Source organism: Mauremys reevesii, linkage group 4 (genome assembly GCF_016161935.1).
Source record: "Mauremys reevesii isolate NIE-2019 linkage group 4, ASM1616193v1, whole genome shotgun sequence".
In the NCBI taxonomy this organism is placed as follows: domain Eukaryota; kingdom Metazoa; phylum Chordata; order Testudines; family Geoemydidae; genus Mauremys; species Mauremys reevesii.
Genome location: NC_052626.1, coordinates 64,098,658 through 64,114,088, shown reverse-complemented (window position 1 = coordinate 64,114,088; position 15,431 = coordinate 64,098,658). Strand labels below are relative to the sequence as shown.

The 15,431-nt window shown below is 45.1% G+C and overlaps 2 protein-coding genes across 11 annotated transcripts in view; one reads left to right on the top strand and one right to left on the bottom strand.

Annotated features, from left to right (window-relative positions):
- The window catches only part of ZFYVE1 (zinc finger FYVE-type containing 1), a 40,227-nt gene extending 27,210 nt beyond the window's left edge, over positions 1-13,017 (bottom strand). For 3 of the 8 annotated variants that reach the window (XR_005597646.1, XM_039535047.1, XM_039535046.1), the window contains exons 1-2: positions 12,467-13,017; positions 10,560-11,467 (exon numbers count right to left, since the gene is read on the bottom strand). Coding sequence is in view for 4 of the 8 variants with exons in the window: in XM_039535047.1 (XP_039390981.1) it covers positions 10,560-11,054 (495 nt within the window). In the remaining 4 variants the exon portion in view is untranslated. Of the gene's footprint in view, positions 1-9,972; positions 10,080-10,118; positions 10,138-10,559; positions 11,468-12,466 lie in introns of those variants that run through there. The other 5 variants (XR_005597647.1, XM_039535049.1, XM_039535048.1 and 2 more) reach the window with 4 other exon arrangements.
- The window catches only part of RBM25 (RNA binding motif protein 25), a 72,188-nt gene that overhangs the window by 8,569 nt on the left and 48,188 nt on the right, over positions 1-15,431 (top strand). For 2 of the 3 annotated variants that reach the window (XM_039535041.1, XM_039535042.1), the window contains one exon: positions 2,724-2,816. The gene's annotated coding sequence lies outside the window, so the exon portion shown is untranslated. Of the gene's footprint in view, positions 1-2,723; positions 2,817-12,854; positions 12,873-15,431 lie in introns of those variants that run through there. The other variant, XM_039535044.1, reaches the window with a different exon arrangement.

Here is a 15,431-nt window from a genome sequence, read left to right as displayed (position 1 = left end):
AAAGCTGTGGAAATTTCTCATGCTGCCTAACACCACACCTCTAAAGTGACAATATCAGTGGACACAGGGGCAGGGGGTGACAAAAATCACATCCATAAATGACACTGCAACATCTGATTTCAGAGAAAGAACTGCACTGTCTAAAAAGAGTGTCCTTTTCCTTAGCCCCTAGTCTCCCTGCCCATATTCCTCTTTCTTCCCTTTTGCCATTTCTAACATTGGAGATTCAGTTACAGCTTTATTATACTTAGAGATCATAACTGATAAACACATTCTTCTACCTCTAATAAAAAGAGATCTTATCTTATTCCCCATATCACAGGTTATAACCATGTTTATTCTTATTTTCTGTATAGGTATATATGATATTTGCATTTGTGTTAATAATTGCCATATACTTACATAAAAGCACCTCTCTAATGTGCACTTTTGATGACATACCCTGAGTGGGTTGTTAGTGGGTTTGAATGTGGAACCTTCAGCACTGAAAGCATGAAACTCTATCACTATAATTAAAGGGATCACTTCTGTAGCGGTAGGAGCTGTAGACTCTTATCCTTCCACGTGGATCAGCTGCTAGACTGGGACAAAGATCCACAGTGCTAATGTGGTTCATGTTTGGCTCACTTGTAGAGGGAATTATATACTTATAAATTTCTAACACCTAATCTAATAACATGAAACTTGAGCAATAATAAAAGCAGAGAGAACTGTTAACATAACTTCTCTTGATCATCCTGAGGACATGAAACACAGACTGTCAAAAAACTTGGATGTTAACTTGTCTGGAAGCTAAGTACATTGTTTTGAACTTTACCCAATAAAGCCTGATCCAAAGCCCACTGAAGTCAACACATACCTTTCCAGAGATTTATGGGCCATATGAACTGACAGGATCAGGAAGAAGGTAAAAAGATAGCCCAAGATGAACCGCCTGACCATGAATTTCTTGACACTGATTTCATTTATTAACAATATACGTTAAAGTTCATGTAAAAAAAAAAAACCACACACACACACAAAATGAAAACATTCTCTATGACTGGCACCCAAACAAACTGAACTCTGACCCACAGGCAAAACACTCACAACGACTACCACGTCTAAATTAACCTTATCCATTTTTCACAGAACTTTCTCCTCTCAGAACTGTGCATAGGACCTTTTATGTCTTACCCTTATTCATGCAAAGGCTGTACAAAGCCTGCCTCTTCATAAGCCATACACAATTCACAAACTCAACAATGCTTCATATGATATTCAGGTAGTGTCCTATTGAAAGTCTTGAACTGAAGTTTGGAATTATATAGGTTTGAATTGTATTGGTTGTTGCACTTTAAAATCCTACTCTTTGACTGGGTTCATTTTGGAACGGCATGTCTGGTGACTAAAACTTAAAAGTGTTGTCAATCTATAGTTTTAGATGCCAAACGTATAAATCATCAAACCTATCATTCAACAGACTCAGTTGACAACCAATATGCCACAGCATCCCCCAACATACAACCACTGCATCGCTTAAAAGTGTATATTTTAAAAAAAAAAAAACAAAAAAAACCCAGAAATCAATGGAAAAATAAATGACAAGATTCCTGGCAGTGTGTTCAAATGTGTCATATATATATCAATTTTCAAACATCTGAAATAAACCACTGTCTAGACAAAAATAGCACAAATAAATGAATCCCAGAAGGACTTTTTTCAATCTAAAAATCATTGTTGTTTTTTTTAAGTTATGCAAAACAAACCATTCTATTTCTACACTTCTAAAAATCATTTTTAAAACTGGTAATACCTACATCAATTCAGACCAATGGCTCTTTCAACTAAAGTCAGAGTGGGAAAGAGTCAAATTAAGCTTTATAATGGAATAGCAGTTGCAATTTTAACTGTGTGGTCTCACCCAGTGCCTCCATAACAGGCAGTACTGAACTTCTGAAACGCAGAAGTCAGGCATTTTTAGGCAGCAAATCTCAGAAAGGGTTAGCATTTAAATCATAAAAGTTGGGAATCAAAGAGACCCAGTCCATCTTTCCCAAGGCAGCATGGCTCCCTATGATACTAATGTTTTGGCCAGTTCAGTTTTAAATTATTCAAACTACGGGGCTCCATCCAGGACTGGATTAAGGCCGAGGCACTTCAGACCCAGGCCTAAAATGCCAGCTCCTGGAATCAGGCAATGAACTCAGAATCTCAGCTTTCCTTGGGAAAAAAACCAAAATCTAGGCCATATGTTTGTGAATTGAAGTCTGAAAACATGAACCGAGCATAACAGATGGAACGATATCTGTCTGGTTCTGCAAACTGAGAGAATGGCTCTGAGAGGTGTGAACTACTCCATGCATCTCAGTGCTTTGGGGAGCCCCACCAGCGCCACCCCCCGGAGGAAACTGTGCCATGAGAAAAGCGCAGTAACCCCAATGCACCTCAGCTGCTGAGATAGTTACTGGGGGGCCCCATGCTGCTGTTCCTACACCTCCAGAGGGGACTCCTGTTGGTGTCCTTGCTGCCCCCCAGGGGAGGGGAGCAGGGGAAAGTCCCTTCTGTCACTCCAGGGGAAAGGGACTCTCTACAAGGAGAGGGAGCCCTCCCTCTGCCATGCCACTCCAAATGGGATTCAGGACCATGGAATGCAGATGGGGCCATAGTGGGGCTCTATGTTACGGTGCGCCTAGGGACTCAGATTGCCTTAATTCAACCCTGTTTCTATCACTCCTTTCCAGCTTTCAAATGCCTCAGAGACCAGAGATTCCATTCTGAGCAGGCAGTGTGACAAGTGGGCCAGAAGGATCGAAGTGGAGCATTTAGTCTAAAAGGTAATCTGTAGATTTGGTTTCCTACTCAGTTTATCTAATATTTCTTCTTTCTTGTCATGAGATTTTTTTCTAGTGTGAAAAGTCTTTCCAAAAGGGTTGTGCAAAGTAGTTAATTTATAAAATCAAGTATTCCTTACTTATAATTAAAATCTAATGTTTCATTGTGAATTAGGCCCTGATCCTGCAAACACTTCTGCACATGTTTAATTTTACAGTACCCTGAGTAGTCTCAGACTTCAATAGGACTAATAAAGATAGGTAACTATGGGCATAAATATTTGCAGGAACAAGACCTTATACCATCATAGGCCCTAATTCTGAGATGCAGCCCAGGCAGTGGGGAGGGAAGGGAACAAAAGAGGCTTTAAATGAACTTTGTGCCTCCAGAATTCTATATGTGGCCCCCACAGCTGCCTATGGGCCACTGTCAGCCCAGAATAGTCAGCGCACAGCTCACTCCAGCCATGCCCCTTCCCACCATTAACTCTCCCCTTGTGTTGGGGGCTGCAAGGAGTTGCATAGAGGACTGTTCCACCAGGGAAGCCCCTTTACACTGAGGGTATTCCCTAAGGGCAGGCCACTGTACCCTCTTTTTGCCTATGGAATGGTGTAAAGGGGCCACAGTAGGGAGAAAATCAGGGCCATCTTTATTCTTAGAATGAAAATTCTTTGGGGAGGAGGCAGTATCTTCATGTGTGTTTGTACAGCTCCTAGCACAATGTGATCCTGATTGGCACATCTGGGCATTAAATAATAACATAACATTATTGAATGTTGTCCACGCCTGGAACATGGGACTGTTGGACTCTTGCCTGTGAAAGGCAAGAAGGCAGGAGTGATAAAACCTTTTTTTTTTTTTTTTTACAAATTTTGGGCAAGCAAATGGAGACTGTGAATCCAATTTCAAAGGTCATGAGGCAGACCAGGCATATTGTTGGGAAAAACTGTAAAGAGGCCCCATTACCCTGCCACAGCCCTGAGACAAGATAGTGATTGGGAACCGAGCAATTACCAGGGAGGCTACATCCATGAGGGGCAGCTGGGTGGTACGAAACAGCTAACGACTTCTGAAAGCAAGGTCGATAGTCTGGTAACTGATCCCCTAGGTGGAGTACTCTTTTTTACTTTTGTGCTAATCTGAGAACAATGAACACTTCCTCTGCTCTGTGAGGACTCCAACCTGGTTATTTTTTAGAACAGCTGACAAGAATGGAACAGGAATGCTAATACTACTTTGTACTCATAGTATTCAGAATCATTGGCCTCCCAGTGTACTGTGAGGAAAGCAGGTGTTATCACCCTAATTCTACAAATATAGCTCAGTGGTTTGAGCATTGGCCTACTAAACCCAGGGTTGTGAGTTCAATCCTTGAGGGGGCCACTTAGGGATCTGGGGCAAAAATTGGTCCTGCTAGTGAAGGCAGGGGGGCTGGACTCAATGACCTTTCAAGGTCCCTTCCAGTTCTAGGAGATTGGTATATCTCTAATTATAACAGGGAGGCACAGGCAAGTGAAGTGACTTGCCAAATGGACAGTAAGTCAGTAACAGCCAAGGACGGTATCCAGCAGTCCTAACTCAGACATCTTTTCTAACTACTAGACAACACTCCCTCCATACTAACAAAGTTTAACTTCATTGTGAGGCAGAAGCATCTTATGCAAGGGCCTTTGATGGGGTTATATTTAAAGAATATTTTCTACATAAACTCTCTCTTAATCTAGTCTCCCACTAGCCCAATGGGAAAGTGTGAAATAGAACTGGGTGGGAGGGGAGGCAAGGAGTCAAGACCTCACTAGGAGGAATATGACAGTTCCAGTTTCACATGACCACCAAGTTACTCAGCCAACATCACCGGTGAGGAAAAAGCAATGGGAGGCACTGAGCTCCAAGGGCTGCTCCTGTACCTGCCTCTGGGGGTACGTCTACACAGCAATGTAAGCCTAAGGTTAGTGGGACTCACATCAGCTGACCAATGTCAGGGAACCCTGGGCTTGAGTATGTACACTGCATTTTAACCCTAGGGTAAGGATTTTCTGACCTGTGTTCAAATTGAGGGTTCTGGAATCCACACTGCAGTGCACAGACCTGAGTCAAAGTAACCCTATCCCAGAGCGTCTTTCACACCCCTTCCTATGTTGACACTCTAACCTTACAAATGTGTTGCACTGTGGGAAAACTCTACTGCCCACCCTGTTTCCTAACTGTGATGGGTGCTATTGATGAGACCCCAGTGTCCATAAGGAGCTCATAAACTGCATAATTAGCTCCTCTCATAGCTGTGTCAGTAGAATGAATTACCATCTAATATGAGAATTGGGCTCTTCACCTCTAGGCTGAGTCACATTGGCAGGAAAATGCCCACATGCTCCTGTTCCAAGGATGTCTGGTGTTAGTCTGCAAGAAGCTCTGGTTCTTAAAGCATAGCACCTTACATATGTTTTGCAGCAGAGCAGCCAGAGTGAGTTTTTGGTGAATACCCAGTTCAGTCACCATGCATGAAGTGGGTATTCACCACGAGAAAAAGCTCATGCTGCAAAACATCTAGTCTATCTATAGCCCACACATTCTTTGCTGTTCCAAGGATAATTGGGCCACCGGGCTCCAGGGCTGTCAGACTATTCAAATGAAACTTGGCAATTCTTAATTTTTAAAATGGGATATTCCATGAAGGTGGTTTTGGTTGGTTGTTTATTATTTAGTTTTGTCTGTTTTGAAGTTTGACATAAAATGTAGGTTTCAGAGGGAAAACACCTACACACCCCTCAGCCTGGCCGCTGCCAGCTCTGGAGCAGTGAAGTGCATCCCCGGGGTTTGAGGTACAGTGTACGCCAGCACTCCCTCGGGATCCCTTATCCCTGCCCCCACTGCACCCCAGAAGCTGTGGGCCTGGCTCCAACTCACCGCCCTCACTGTGCCCGTATGCCCCTTCACACGCAGCCCCAGGGAGGGCAGGGAAGACCCAGGAGCAAAAGCCACGGAGTGGAGTGGGGAACAAGCAGCTGCTCTGCAGGGAGGGAGAGCAGCAGAGCTCCTGACTCAAAGCTGGGGAAGGGGTGACCCCCAACATCCCGGCAGTCGGGAGCTACCTCCCGCCTGTCAGCTTTGCTCCCTGCTCCAGGCAAGCTCTGCTCAGCAGTGACAGGAGGCTGCAGAGAGGTTTTGGGGCTGACTCCCACTCGCCACCCTGATAGTGCATGTTTCCCAGGCACCTCTGCACACGCAGCCCCAGGGAGAGTGGGGGCAGGGGCAGAGAGTGGAGAGGGGACGAAGAGGCTACCCTGCAGGGAAGGGGAGAAGCCAGGATGTTGGGGGTCATCCTCCCCAAGTTGTGCTGATCCAGGAGTCTTCTGCTGCTGCTCCTTGCATCCCCCTCCTCCTCCCTCCTCAGGGCTCCTGGCCCTCCCCCTCCTGGCCCTCCTGGGGCTGTATGCACTTGTTGTACCTGCAAACTCTGGCTGTGCTCTCAGACCCAGAAGCAGTCTCTCCTCTGTCAGAAGAAGCTAGCTCTCTTCTGAAAACCCTGCAGGCTCTGCAACCCTGCAGGTGCTCTGATAAGGCACTCAGACCCAGAGCTAATGCTGACTGGCTGCTGTGCTGCTGCTGGGCTGCTGCCATTTGCAAGGCAGAAGTGCAGCAGAGCCTAAGACAACAGAGAGTGCTGAGTGCAGAGAAGTGTGGACTAAGGAAAGGAAAGAGACCTGGGAGAGCACTTCTGTGACCCGAATCAAACCGAAGCTGTGTGCACAAAGGAAAGCAATAGGGCTCAGACCTTAGATCCCAGCTTAACACAGGCTCAGACTCTCCAGCCTTGCAGGAGGTTGGCAAAACCAAACTGTTGTTGTGTGGGGGACAAAGGGGGGTTAGGTTGCTGTGACATGTAGACTCACCTGACTGGCCCCTGCTGGAACAGGGGAGTACAGCAGTGGGAAAGGCCAAGAGAGATTGGATGAGAGGAGAAAAGGGGTCAGGAGATTACCTGACTTTGCCTCCCATGGCTTCTCTTTAAGCCTCTACTTGCTCTGCCTGTCTTCTGCTCTCACTGGAACCCTACAAAGAGCCCTTTGGTAAGCATGGGGAAGGCACCAGCATATCTGCCAATAATCCTAGTTTAGATAGGTTTTGAAAAACCATCCTGGGACTAAGGGACACGCAACTGATAAGTAGCCTACAGCTTGCTTTTCAGAGCTGTGCCTTGTTCAGCAAGAGGGCAGAAGTGTGACCACACACATGCAGTGGTGAGTGGCAAAAAGCAGGAAAGGGAACCTGCACTCACTGAGGCAAGAAACAGCCAGTTGCCCAGGGGGAAGGCAGAACAAGCAAGCCATAGGGAGAAAAGTGATGATAAAATGCTTTCCAAGGATTATTTTTCAAATCAGCCAGGAGTCAGGCTAGGAACCACTGGCAGGGTTGTGTATTCTGCTGAGTTTTGTATTACTCCTCTCACACTTCTAAGAAAAAAGTATCCTAATGTTCTCCAAAATGCTTACAGACCTGGGAGGTGGAGAGGGAGGGGCTGCTTTGTAGGAGCATTTTATCTGTCAACACTTTTCAGCTGCTCCCATCCTTTGCACTGGGAGAACAGAAAGCCAACCAAGTGGGGGAGAGGGAACTGGAAAAGGAGTAGGAGAGAGATGAGGAAGTGCTGGGGAGGGAATGACAGGGACTGAGAACAGAGACATTAATAGAAGCTGGGGAGAAACAAATTCACAAAGATACATAGGAAAGAAAAGCGTCCTAAACCAAATAAAGAGGGAGAGAGAAAGGAAAACAGGTGAAACGGATGCCAGGGACATGGAAGCCCCAGTTTCAGACCATGCAAACAAGACGCCCCACCCCTAAGAGTTTGGAACCTCTGTCAAGCCCTGTGTCTGATTGGTGTCACAACTCTGCTTCCTTTTAAAAGTCTGAGGCAAAGGCCCCACTGTGGAACTTAAGGCTGCAGGAAAGCAGAGTACAGTCCTGGGGAAAAGGCTCAGGCTGACAGCGTCATCAAAATATTCCCACATCAGCAGAGGGGAGAGAAAGTGTTACAGAAACTGGGAGCATTTGCTATACAAATGCTTCTCTGCACACAGAGGCAGGCAGTAAAACAGAGATAAGATCTTCTCCAAAGACAGAAGTCATTTTGTTACTTTGTTTTGATTGCTAAGGATTCCCTCTTTAGGAAAATGTGTTCCATGTTTTTCTATCCTTTCACCTCTAGACTCTGACCTGGCTCAAGCCAGTACGTAATAAAGGGAAGCCCCAGTATTTTCAGGACTATTCAGGGAGTGAAGTAGCTAAGCAATGCTCCTTAAAGCAGCTTTCCATCAAGAGTGCATGTAACCTTTAAATTAGAGGGAACATTGGACCCTAACAGCAGAGCAACCTATTACCCAACAGTTGCATAAAATGACCAACCAGATCATCTTTAATGGGCCATCCTTGGGGCAAGTACAGGATGTGGTTTCCCTTCCATCAGCAGTCATCCAGGGCATCTAAACTTTCTTTAGTCTTTCCATGGAGCGGTATGTATATCCTGTGCAGTGTTTGGCAGGAAGAAGCTCAATTTCATACCCTTGAGCAACAGATGTCTCACTGCAGGGGTTACAGAGAAACCCAAGCATGGGGCTAGACTCGGGAGGTGGAAAGGGTTGCTCTGTTAACAAGGCAAGGAAAACTCTTAAATTGGAGAGGGAGATGTTGGTTGCTGTGGGAGTTTCAGCTGAGAGAATCAACAATAAATGGACCCTCCTTTCTCCATTTAACATGTGGCTTCCAGGAACCTAGCCCCTTGTAACTTGCTGCAGGAAGCTTTCTTCCTCTCTTTGTTAAGAAACTCTAGCCACAAAGCTTTTTTCCTTGCCCCACTTTGACCAAGAACAAGAGGCCTAGCTGTCTCTTATGACTGCTGCTCTAGGTTCATAAGTCAGTCACCTCATGCTATAGAAGGCAGAATCCATATGATCAACCAGCTCCATGATCAGCTGGAGCCCAGGAGGCTGCTTACTCTACCTAAGGGTGTACATGACATAATTATAATCTTGGACAAACTGATATTATCCCACCTGCTACTGATGGTGAGACTACACCAAAGGATTGGATTCATACCCTGTGGTAAGACCCACCCATTAAATCAGTTCTCTGTGATTCTTAGGCCAAAGCTACTATAAGAGGTAAGATGAAAAGTTTAGCAAAGCTAACCTATTATTTGTAGTACCATAGCGCCTAGGGACTATACTCACAGCCCAAAACTCCACTGTGCTAACTGCTATATAAACACAGAAAAGATGGTCCCTGCCCAAAGGAGCTTACAATCTAAGTATAAGACAAGACACAAGGGATGGATATAGATAAGGAAGTAAAAAGAAACAATAAGACAGGATTGGTCAGCACGATAGGCAGTGGACTCAGCATACCAGCAGCATAATCATTGCTAAGTTTTTTGTAGGCCTCATGGCAAAGGAGAGTTTTGAGGATCATGAGCAAGTTCTAAGGATGTTTACAGGGAGCACCTGTTCAAAATAAAATCTCAGCCTGTCTCTTACGTGCCATCATGGATATCTAGTAGTCATCTCTACCTCATCATGGCTAAAAGACATCGCTTAATGGGAAGGGCTTGTGGGGAGGGAGACTACCTCCTTTCTTGATCCCTGAGGATAACATCATTATCTTGCCTGTCACTCAGGCCCGTAACCTGGAAATGATCTTTGACTCAGACCTCTCTCTAAGTCCTCACATCCAAGCTACATCTAAATCTTTCAGATTCTTTCTGCATAATATCTCAAAGATATGGCCTCTTGTAGCCATCCATACAACTAAAACTCTCATCTCAGGTCTCGATTACTGGAACATCCTTTTCTTTAGCCTTGACAAATTCAGTTTCGCCCCTCTCCTATCCACATTGAATGCTACTGGATAGGTTATTTTCCTAGCTCATCACTCTGTCTAGGTCACCTCCTGTCTTTGAACCTTTTGTGCTTTCTCCCACGCTGCCCCTCATGCCTGGTAGTAGTATTTATTATACACTAATCAGGGTGATGGTAAAATAGGCTCTCCTGCAGTGGTCATTCTGAGCTGATGAGTAATAGTACTATCTTTACATACATTCTTTGCACAAAGGAATGGGCAATCAGTTCACCCCAGCTGTGTTCAGTAGGAGTTTTAAAATCATACCTGTGACTGTAACACCCTAAGCACAGTATCTCGAGGCCCGGATGGCACCCACAAGTCTAGATTTTCTTATAGAACTTTGTCACTTCTATCTTCTCTTCCTCTCCCTCCCACAAACAAACAAACAAACAAAAAATCCTAAAACAAACCACTTTATCATCTGTGTTAGCTGGGTTCCCTGTGCAGAGACAGCTTATCTTGATCTGTTCTCCATTAGTCCACCCAGTTCTTCCCACAGCTCTGCTCATTAATCACATGATCTCTCCCAAAGAAGACTCCTGCTGCGCAAAGGGCTTATCAAGGTGGTCTTTTGACTACCTCAGCAGGAGATGGTCTCCTTCTTGGATGATAACCATTAGCATATGCTAGGCATATAAGAAAATTCCTGTGCACTATGTCTCTTTGGTCAAGGATGCTAATTTAGCACCAAGAGCAGATTATCCCAATTTCATCATTAGTGCTGTTTTACGATTCCAGGTGTCTGACTACATAAAGAATTAGTCAAGTGGAGTCTAACAGAACTATCAAGAAGTATGGTTAACACAGAAACTAAAATATCTTGTCTGTTCAAAGGACACAATAGTTCTTACCTGAATCTCTTCAGTTTCATCCACCAGGAGGAAACTTGCAACCTTTTCTGTCATCTTCCTCCTCTTGGTCTCCTCATCCATCCCTTCCTCCTCTTCCTCTTGGTGTTTGCTACCATGGTACACGGTAATTGGGTGTTTCCTTTTGTTTCCCCCAGCGTGCATCCTCTTCTGACACTCCACGCATAGGTTTATTTTGCACATCTGGCACCGCATTGCTGCCCTCTGCCTGGATCCTGTGGCATTGTTGTGCATTATATTCCCATTGGCACCCTTGCAGTTGTCGCAGTAAGGAACATGGCCAGGTCTTATACGGGTCCGTTCATGGTTTCGCAGCCTTTCCTGCCTGTGCAACTCTTCTTCACAGCGCTGACATTGCAGGGTCCCACACTCATCGCACTCAAAGACTGCTTCATCGGTCCCACTGCAAACGTAACTTTCCTGACACAGGAGTGCTGTGTTGAGTCCCTTCTCTGCTGTTTGAGCATGAGCACTCATCGTCAGCTTTTTTTTTTTTTTAAGTTGTATTTATCTGATCAGTTTGTTTTTTTCAAATGGAAATGTATACAGGTTTTCAAGAGCTTTCAGTTGTAAAATTAATCTGTCTTCACAAGGACAAAAAGCTGCAAAGAGATTTTGGATTCTTAACTTGATAAACAATGTAATGACTGCTCCTGTAAAGATTTGTACCAGCCTGAACACTGAATCTCTCCCTCCACCCCAAAAAAGGTTTAATGATATGTAAAGTGCAGATGAAGTGTTCTTTCTCTAAAATAACCTTAAACAAGAATGGTTGTTTCAATTGCTGACCCACAGGGTTTTCTACTTAACTTGAAGCTGTAGTTTCAGTGATCTAGAGAAATCAGACTGGGGTATTTCAATAGACAGGTTCAAATGTTTCCCTGGAACACCTGGAGCCAAGGGAGGGAAAAAAGATGAATTTTAATTAGCAACATACGATCTTAAGAAGAAATGAGTTAACCTTAGAAATGCACAGTGCAGAGCATTGTATCCCTAGAAAATTCACTAGTCTCACCCCACAGTTAAGCTCCTCCCTCAGAGTTCACAGCACTCCAGGGACTTTCCTGATCTGCTTTCCTAAAGAAGAAATTATCCTTGTATGCTCAGCCCTGTCATTCTGGATACAAAATCTAAGTTATTATAACCACACTGACATTTGTTTGTATGCCGCACACACATAGTATTTCCAAAATAAGGCTACTAAAATAAATAACTGCTACATGTACCTTGCAGATCAACTAGTCTTTGTCTGAACACACTTGTTTACAGTTGCCACGCCATATACAAAGCCTATCATGACTAAGTCAGCTAACTTGTCATTTAAAATGTATTTTAAAAAACAAACAACTTTTTAAAGATTTAAGCTGACTGATTATATTTGTGGCCTGGTTCTTCACCTACCTTAAATCAAAACAATCAACATTTTTTTTCTTGGTCATTTTAAACACTTATTTAAAGCAATAACTTATTAAAAATGTCATCAATGATAGGGCGAAAGGGAGGTGCCAAGGAGGGTTAAACTGCACCTATACACTGTTTACAGTTGTGTCTTGATCACTCCAAATACAGACTCTGCCTGGAGCTAAAACAAATGTTTTCTTTAGTCATTTCACATTTCTTTAAACAATTCTACATTTACTAAATAACAGCAGTATCGCCTGCTTGCCTGCTCATACTTTCACCATTCGCCTACCTTAAACCAGACTAAACAACATTTTGTCATTTTAAACAGTTTTTTTAAAAGCTGTAATTCCTTCTGTTAAACAATAACAACACTATCATCGGCAGGCGGGTTTGCGAGAGGGATAGGATATACTGAGCCTAGGAACAAAGAAGGCCCCCAAAAGGGACTCCATGACCCAGTCTATTGTTTACAAAACAGCGGGCACCTTCCTCCTCCTCCTCCTTCTCTTCCTCCCTCCAGTACTTAGTGACTGAGTCAGGTCCCAGCCGCCTCTTCCTCCTCCTCTCAGCAGCCTGGGGGGAGTCTGCCCCGCTCCCCGACCACGTTGAGGTGTAGCCCCGGGATGGCTGTGTCAGCCCCCCCAGGCAGGCTGACTGCCCCCGCGGGGTGCCTGTGCCAGTTCCCCAGCTCCTCGCCTCCGTCTCCCCTTGTTGTCAGAGGGGATCAGCTGATCGCAGGGAACTTCAGGCTTATTTTCTCGCCGCGAAGACAGGAAGGTGAGCGCGGAGGAAGGAGCAGAGGGCGCCCAGGCACGCCGGGAGCTGTAGTACTGGCGCTTCCGCGCCGCGCCCTCATGCCTGCGGAGCCGCTGGCGGACTGCAAGTCCCAGGGTGAGCACCGCGGAACGAGGCGCCGCCGGCGCGCACGGGCGGCCGGGAGTTGTGGTTTCCAAGGCCGGCTCTGCACCGCCCGCAGAACGTGGCTGAGGGCGGTGGGGTGAAGCCGGGGTGGGAGAGTGGCTTGCGCAGGGGTGAGCGCGTGTATTGGTAATTGGGGGCGGGGGAGCTTGTGCCGTAGCGCACTTTATCTTAGGGACTGTGCTGACGGGTGGTTGTTTTTTTTTGGGGGGGGGGGTGGCTGATTTCCCTTCACCTTGTTCTCATGCTATTAGTGATTTCCCCACTCCTACTCTTGTAATCACTCACTGAAAGAGTCCCCTCACCCCCACTGCTTCTCAGGTTGGGTTACCACAGTTTTCACATGGGAGTTACACAAAGAAGTCTGTGTGCTACTACTGGGCTTTTCACTAGGCCCCTGGGGTCTGAGTTTTATTCCCACTCCTCTCTCAAAGCCAGGAGGATACAGCCTTTTCTGCTGATACGCTGTCTTAGCATTGCACATACTTTCAGGATCCTCACTGATGACTCAGTAACACACACAAAAGCCTGCTCTCCCACTCTAGCAGCAAAACTGGAGTGGAAATAGGGTCCGATCTGAACTGGTGCCAATCTCTGGTGGCAGGTCAAGAAGTGAAGAAAACTGGTAGCTTGCCCCGCCTTCTTTTCATTTCCAGGACTGGGTGGGGGAAAGCAATTTATGGCTCATTTTCCACCACCACCACTATCTTGAGATCTTGCAAATAATTAGGTCCTCTAGAAGGTGGAGAGACTTTTCTAGATTTGATTTTGATAAAGAGGGAGCAAATGGTTGAGAATTTGAAAGTGGAAGGAAGCTTGGGTGAAAGTGATCATGAAATGATAGAGTTCATGATTCTAAGGAATGGTAGGTGGGAAAACAGCACAATAAAGATAATGGATTTCAAGAAGGCAGACTTCAGCAAACTCGGAGTTGGTAGGTAAGATTCCATGGGAAGCAAATGTAAGGGGGAAAAGAGTTCAAGAGAGTTGGCAGTTTTTCAAAGAGAAATCATTGAGGGTACAAGAGCAAAGTATTCCACTGTGTAGGAAAGATAGGACATATGGAAAGAGACCACCCTGGCTTAACCAGGAGATCTTCAATGATCTGAAACTCAAAAAAGAGTCCTACAAAAAGCGGAAACTAGGTCAAATTACAAAGGATGCATATAAACAAACAACGCAAGCATGTAGGAAAAAATTAGAAAGGCCAAGGCACAAAATGAGATTAAACTAGCTAGAGACATAAAGGTAACAAAAAAAAATTATACAAATATATTAGAAGCAAGAGGAAGACCAAGGACAGGGTAGGCCCATTACTCAGGGGTGGCGGGAAACAATAACAGAAAATATGGATATAGTAGAAGTGCTAAATTACTTTTTTGCTTCAGTTTTTACCAAAAAAGTTTAGTAGTGCTTGGACATCTAACATAGTGAATGCCAGTGAAAATGAGGTAGGATAAGAGGCTAAAATAGGGAAAGAACAAGTTAAATAATACTTAGACAACTTAGATGTCTTCAAGTCACTAGGGCCTGATGAAATACATTCTAGAATACTCAGTGGCTCAGATATCTCCTCAGTCAGCTTCTTATCAATTATCTTTGAAAAGTCATGGAAGATGGGTGCACTTCCAGCGGACTGGAAAAGGGCAAATACAGTGCCTATCTATAAAAAGTGGAATAAGAACAACCTGGAGAATTACAGATCAGTCATCATAACTTCACTACCCTGAAAGATAATTGAGCAAATAATTAAGCAATCAATTTGCAGACACCCAGAAGATAGTAAGGTGATAAGTAACGGTCAGCATGGATTTGTCAAGAACAATTTGTGTCAAACCAACCTAATAGCTTTCTCTGACAGGGTAACAAGCCTTGTGGATAGCGGGGGAGTAGATGTGATATATCTTGACTTTAGCAAGGCTTTTGATACTGTTTCACGACTTCATAAACAAACTAGGGAAATACAACCTAAATGGAGCTACTATAAGGTGAGTGCAGAACTGGTTGGAAAACTGTTCCAAGAGAGTAGTTATCAGTGGTTCACAGTCAAGCTGTAAAGGCATATCAAGTACAGGGATCAGTTCTGGGTCTGGTTCTGTTCAATATCGTCATCAGTGATATAGATAATATGGCATAAAGAGTACACTCATAAAGTTTGTGGACGATACCATTTGATGATTATCTGTTCTGTTCATTCCCTCTGGGGCACCTGGCATTGGCCACTGTCAGAAGACAGGACACTGGGCTATATGGATCTTATGTTACCAAGATGGGAGGGGGTTGCAAGTGCTTTGGAGCATAGGATTAACATTCAAAATGATCTGGACTGGGGTGGGCAAACTACGACCCGCGAGCCACATCTGGCCCACAGGACCATCCTGCCCGGCCCCCAAGCTCCTGGCCCGGAATGCTAGCCCCGGCCCCTCCCCCACTGCCCACCCCCTTCCCCGCAGCCTCAGCTCACTCCACTGCCGGTGCAATGCTCAGGGCAGCAGGGCTGGGAGCTCCTGGGGCAGCGCAGCTGCAGAGCCT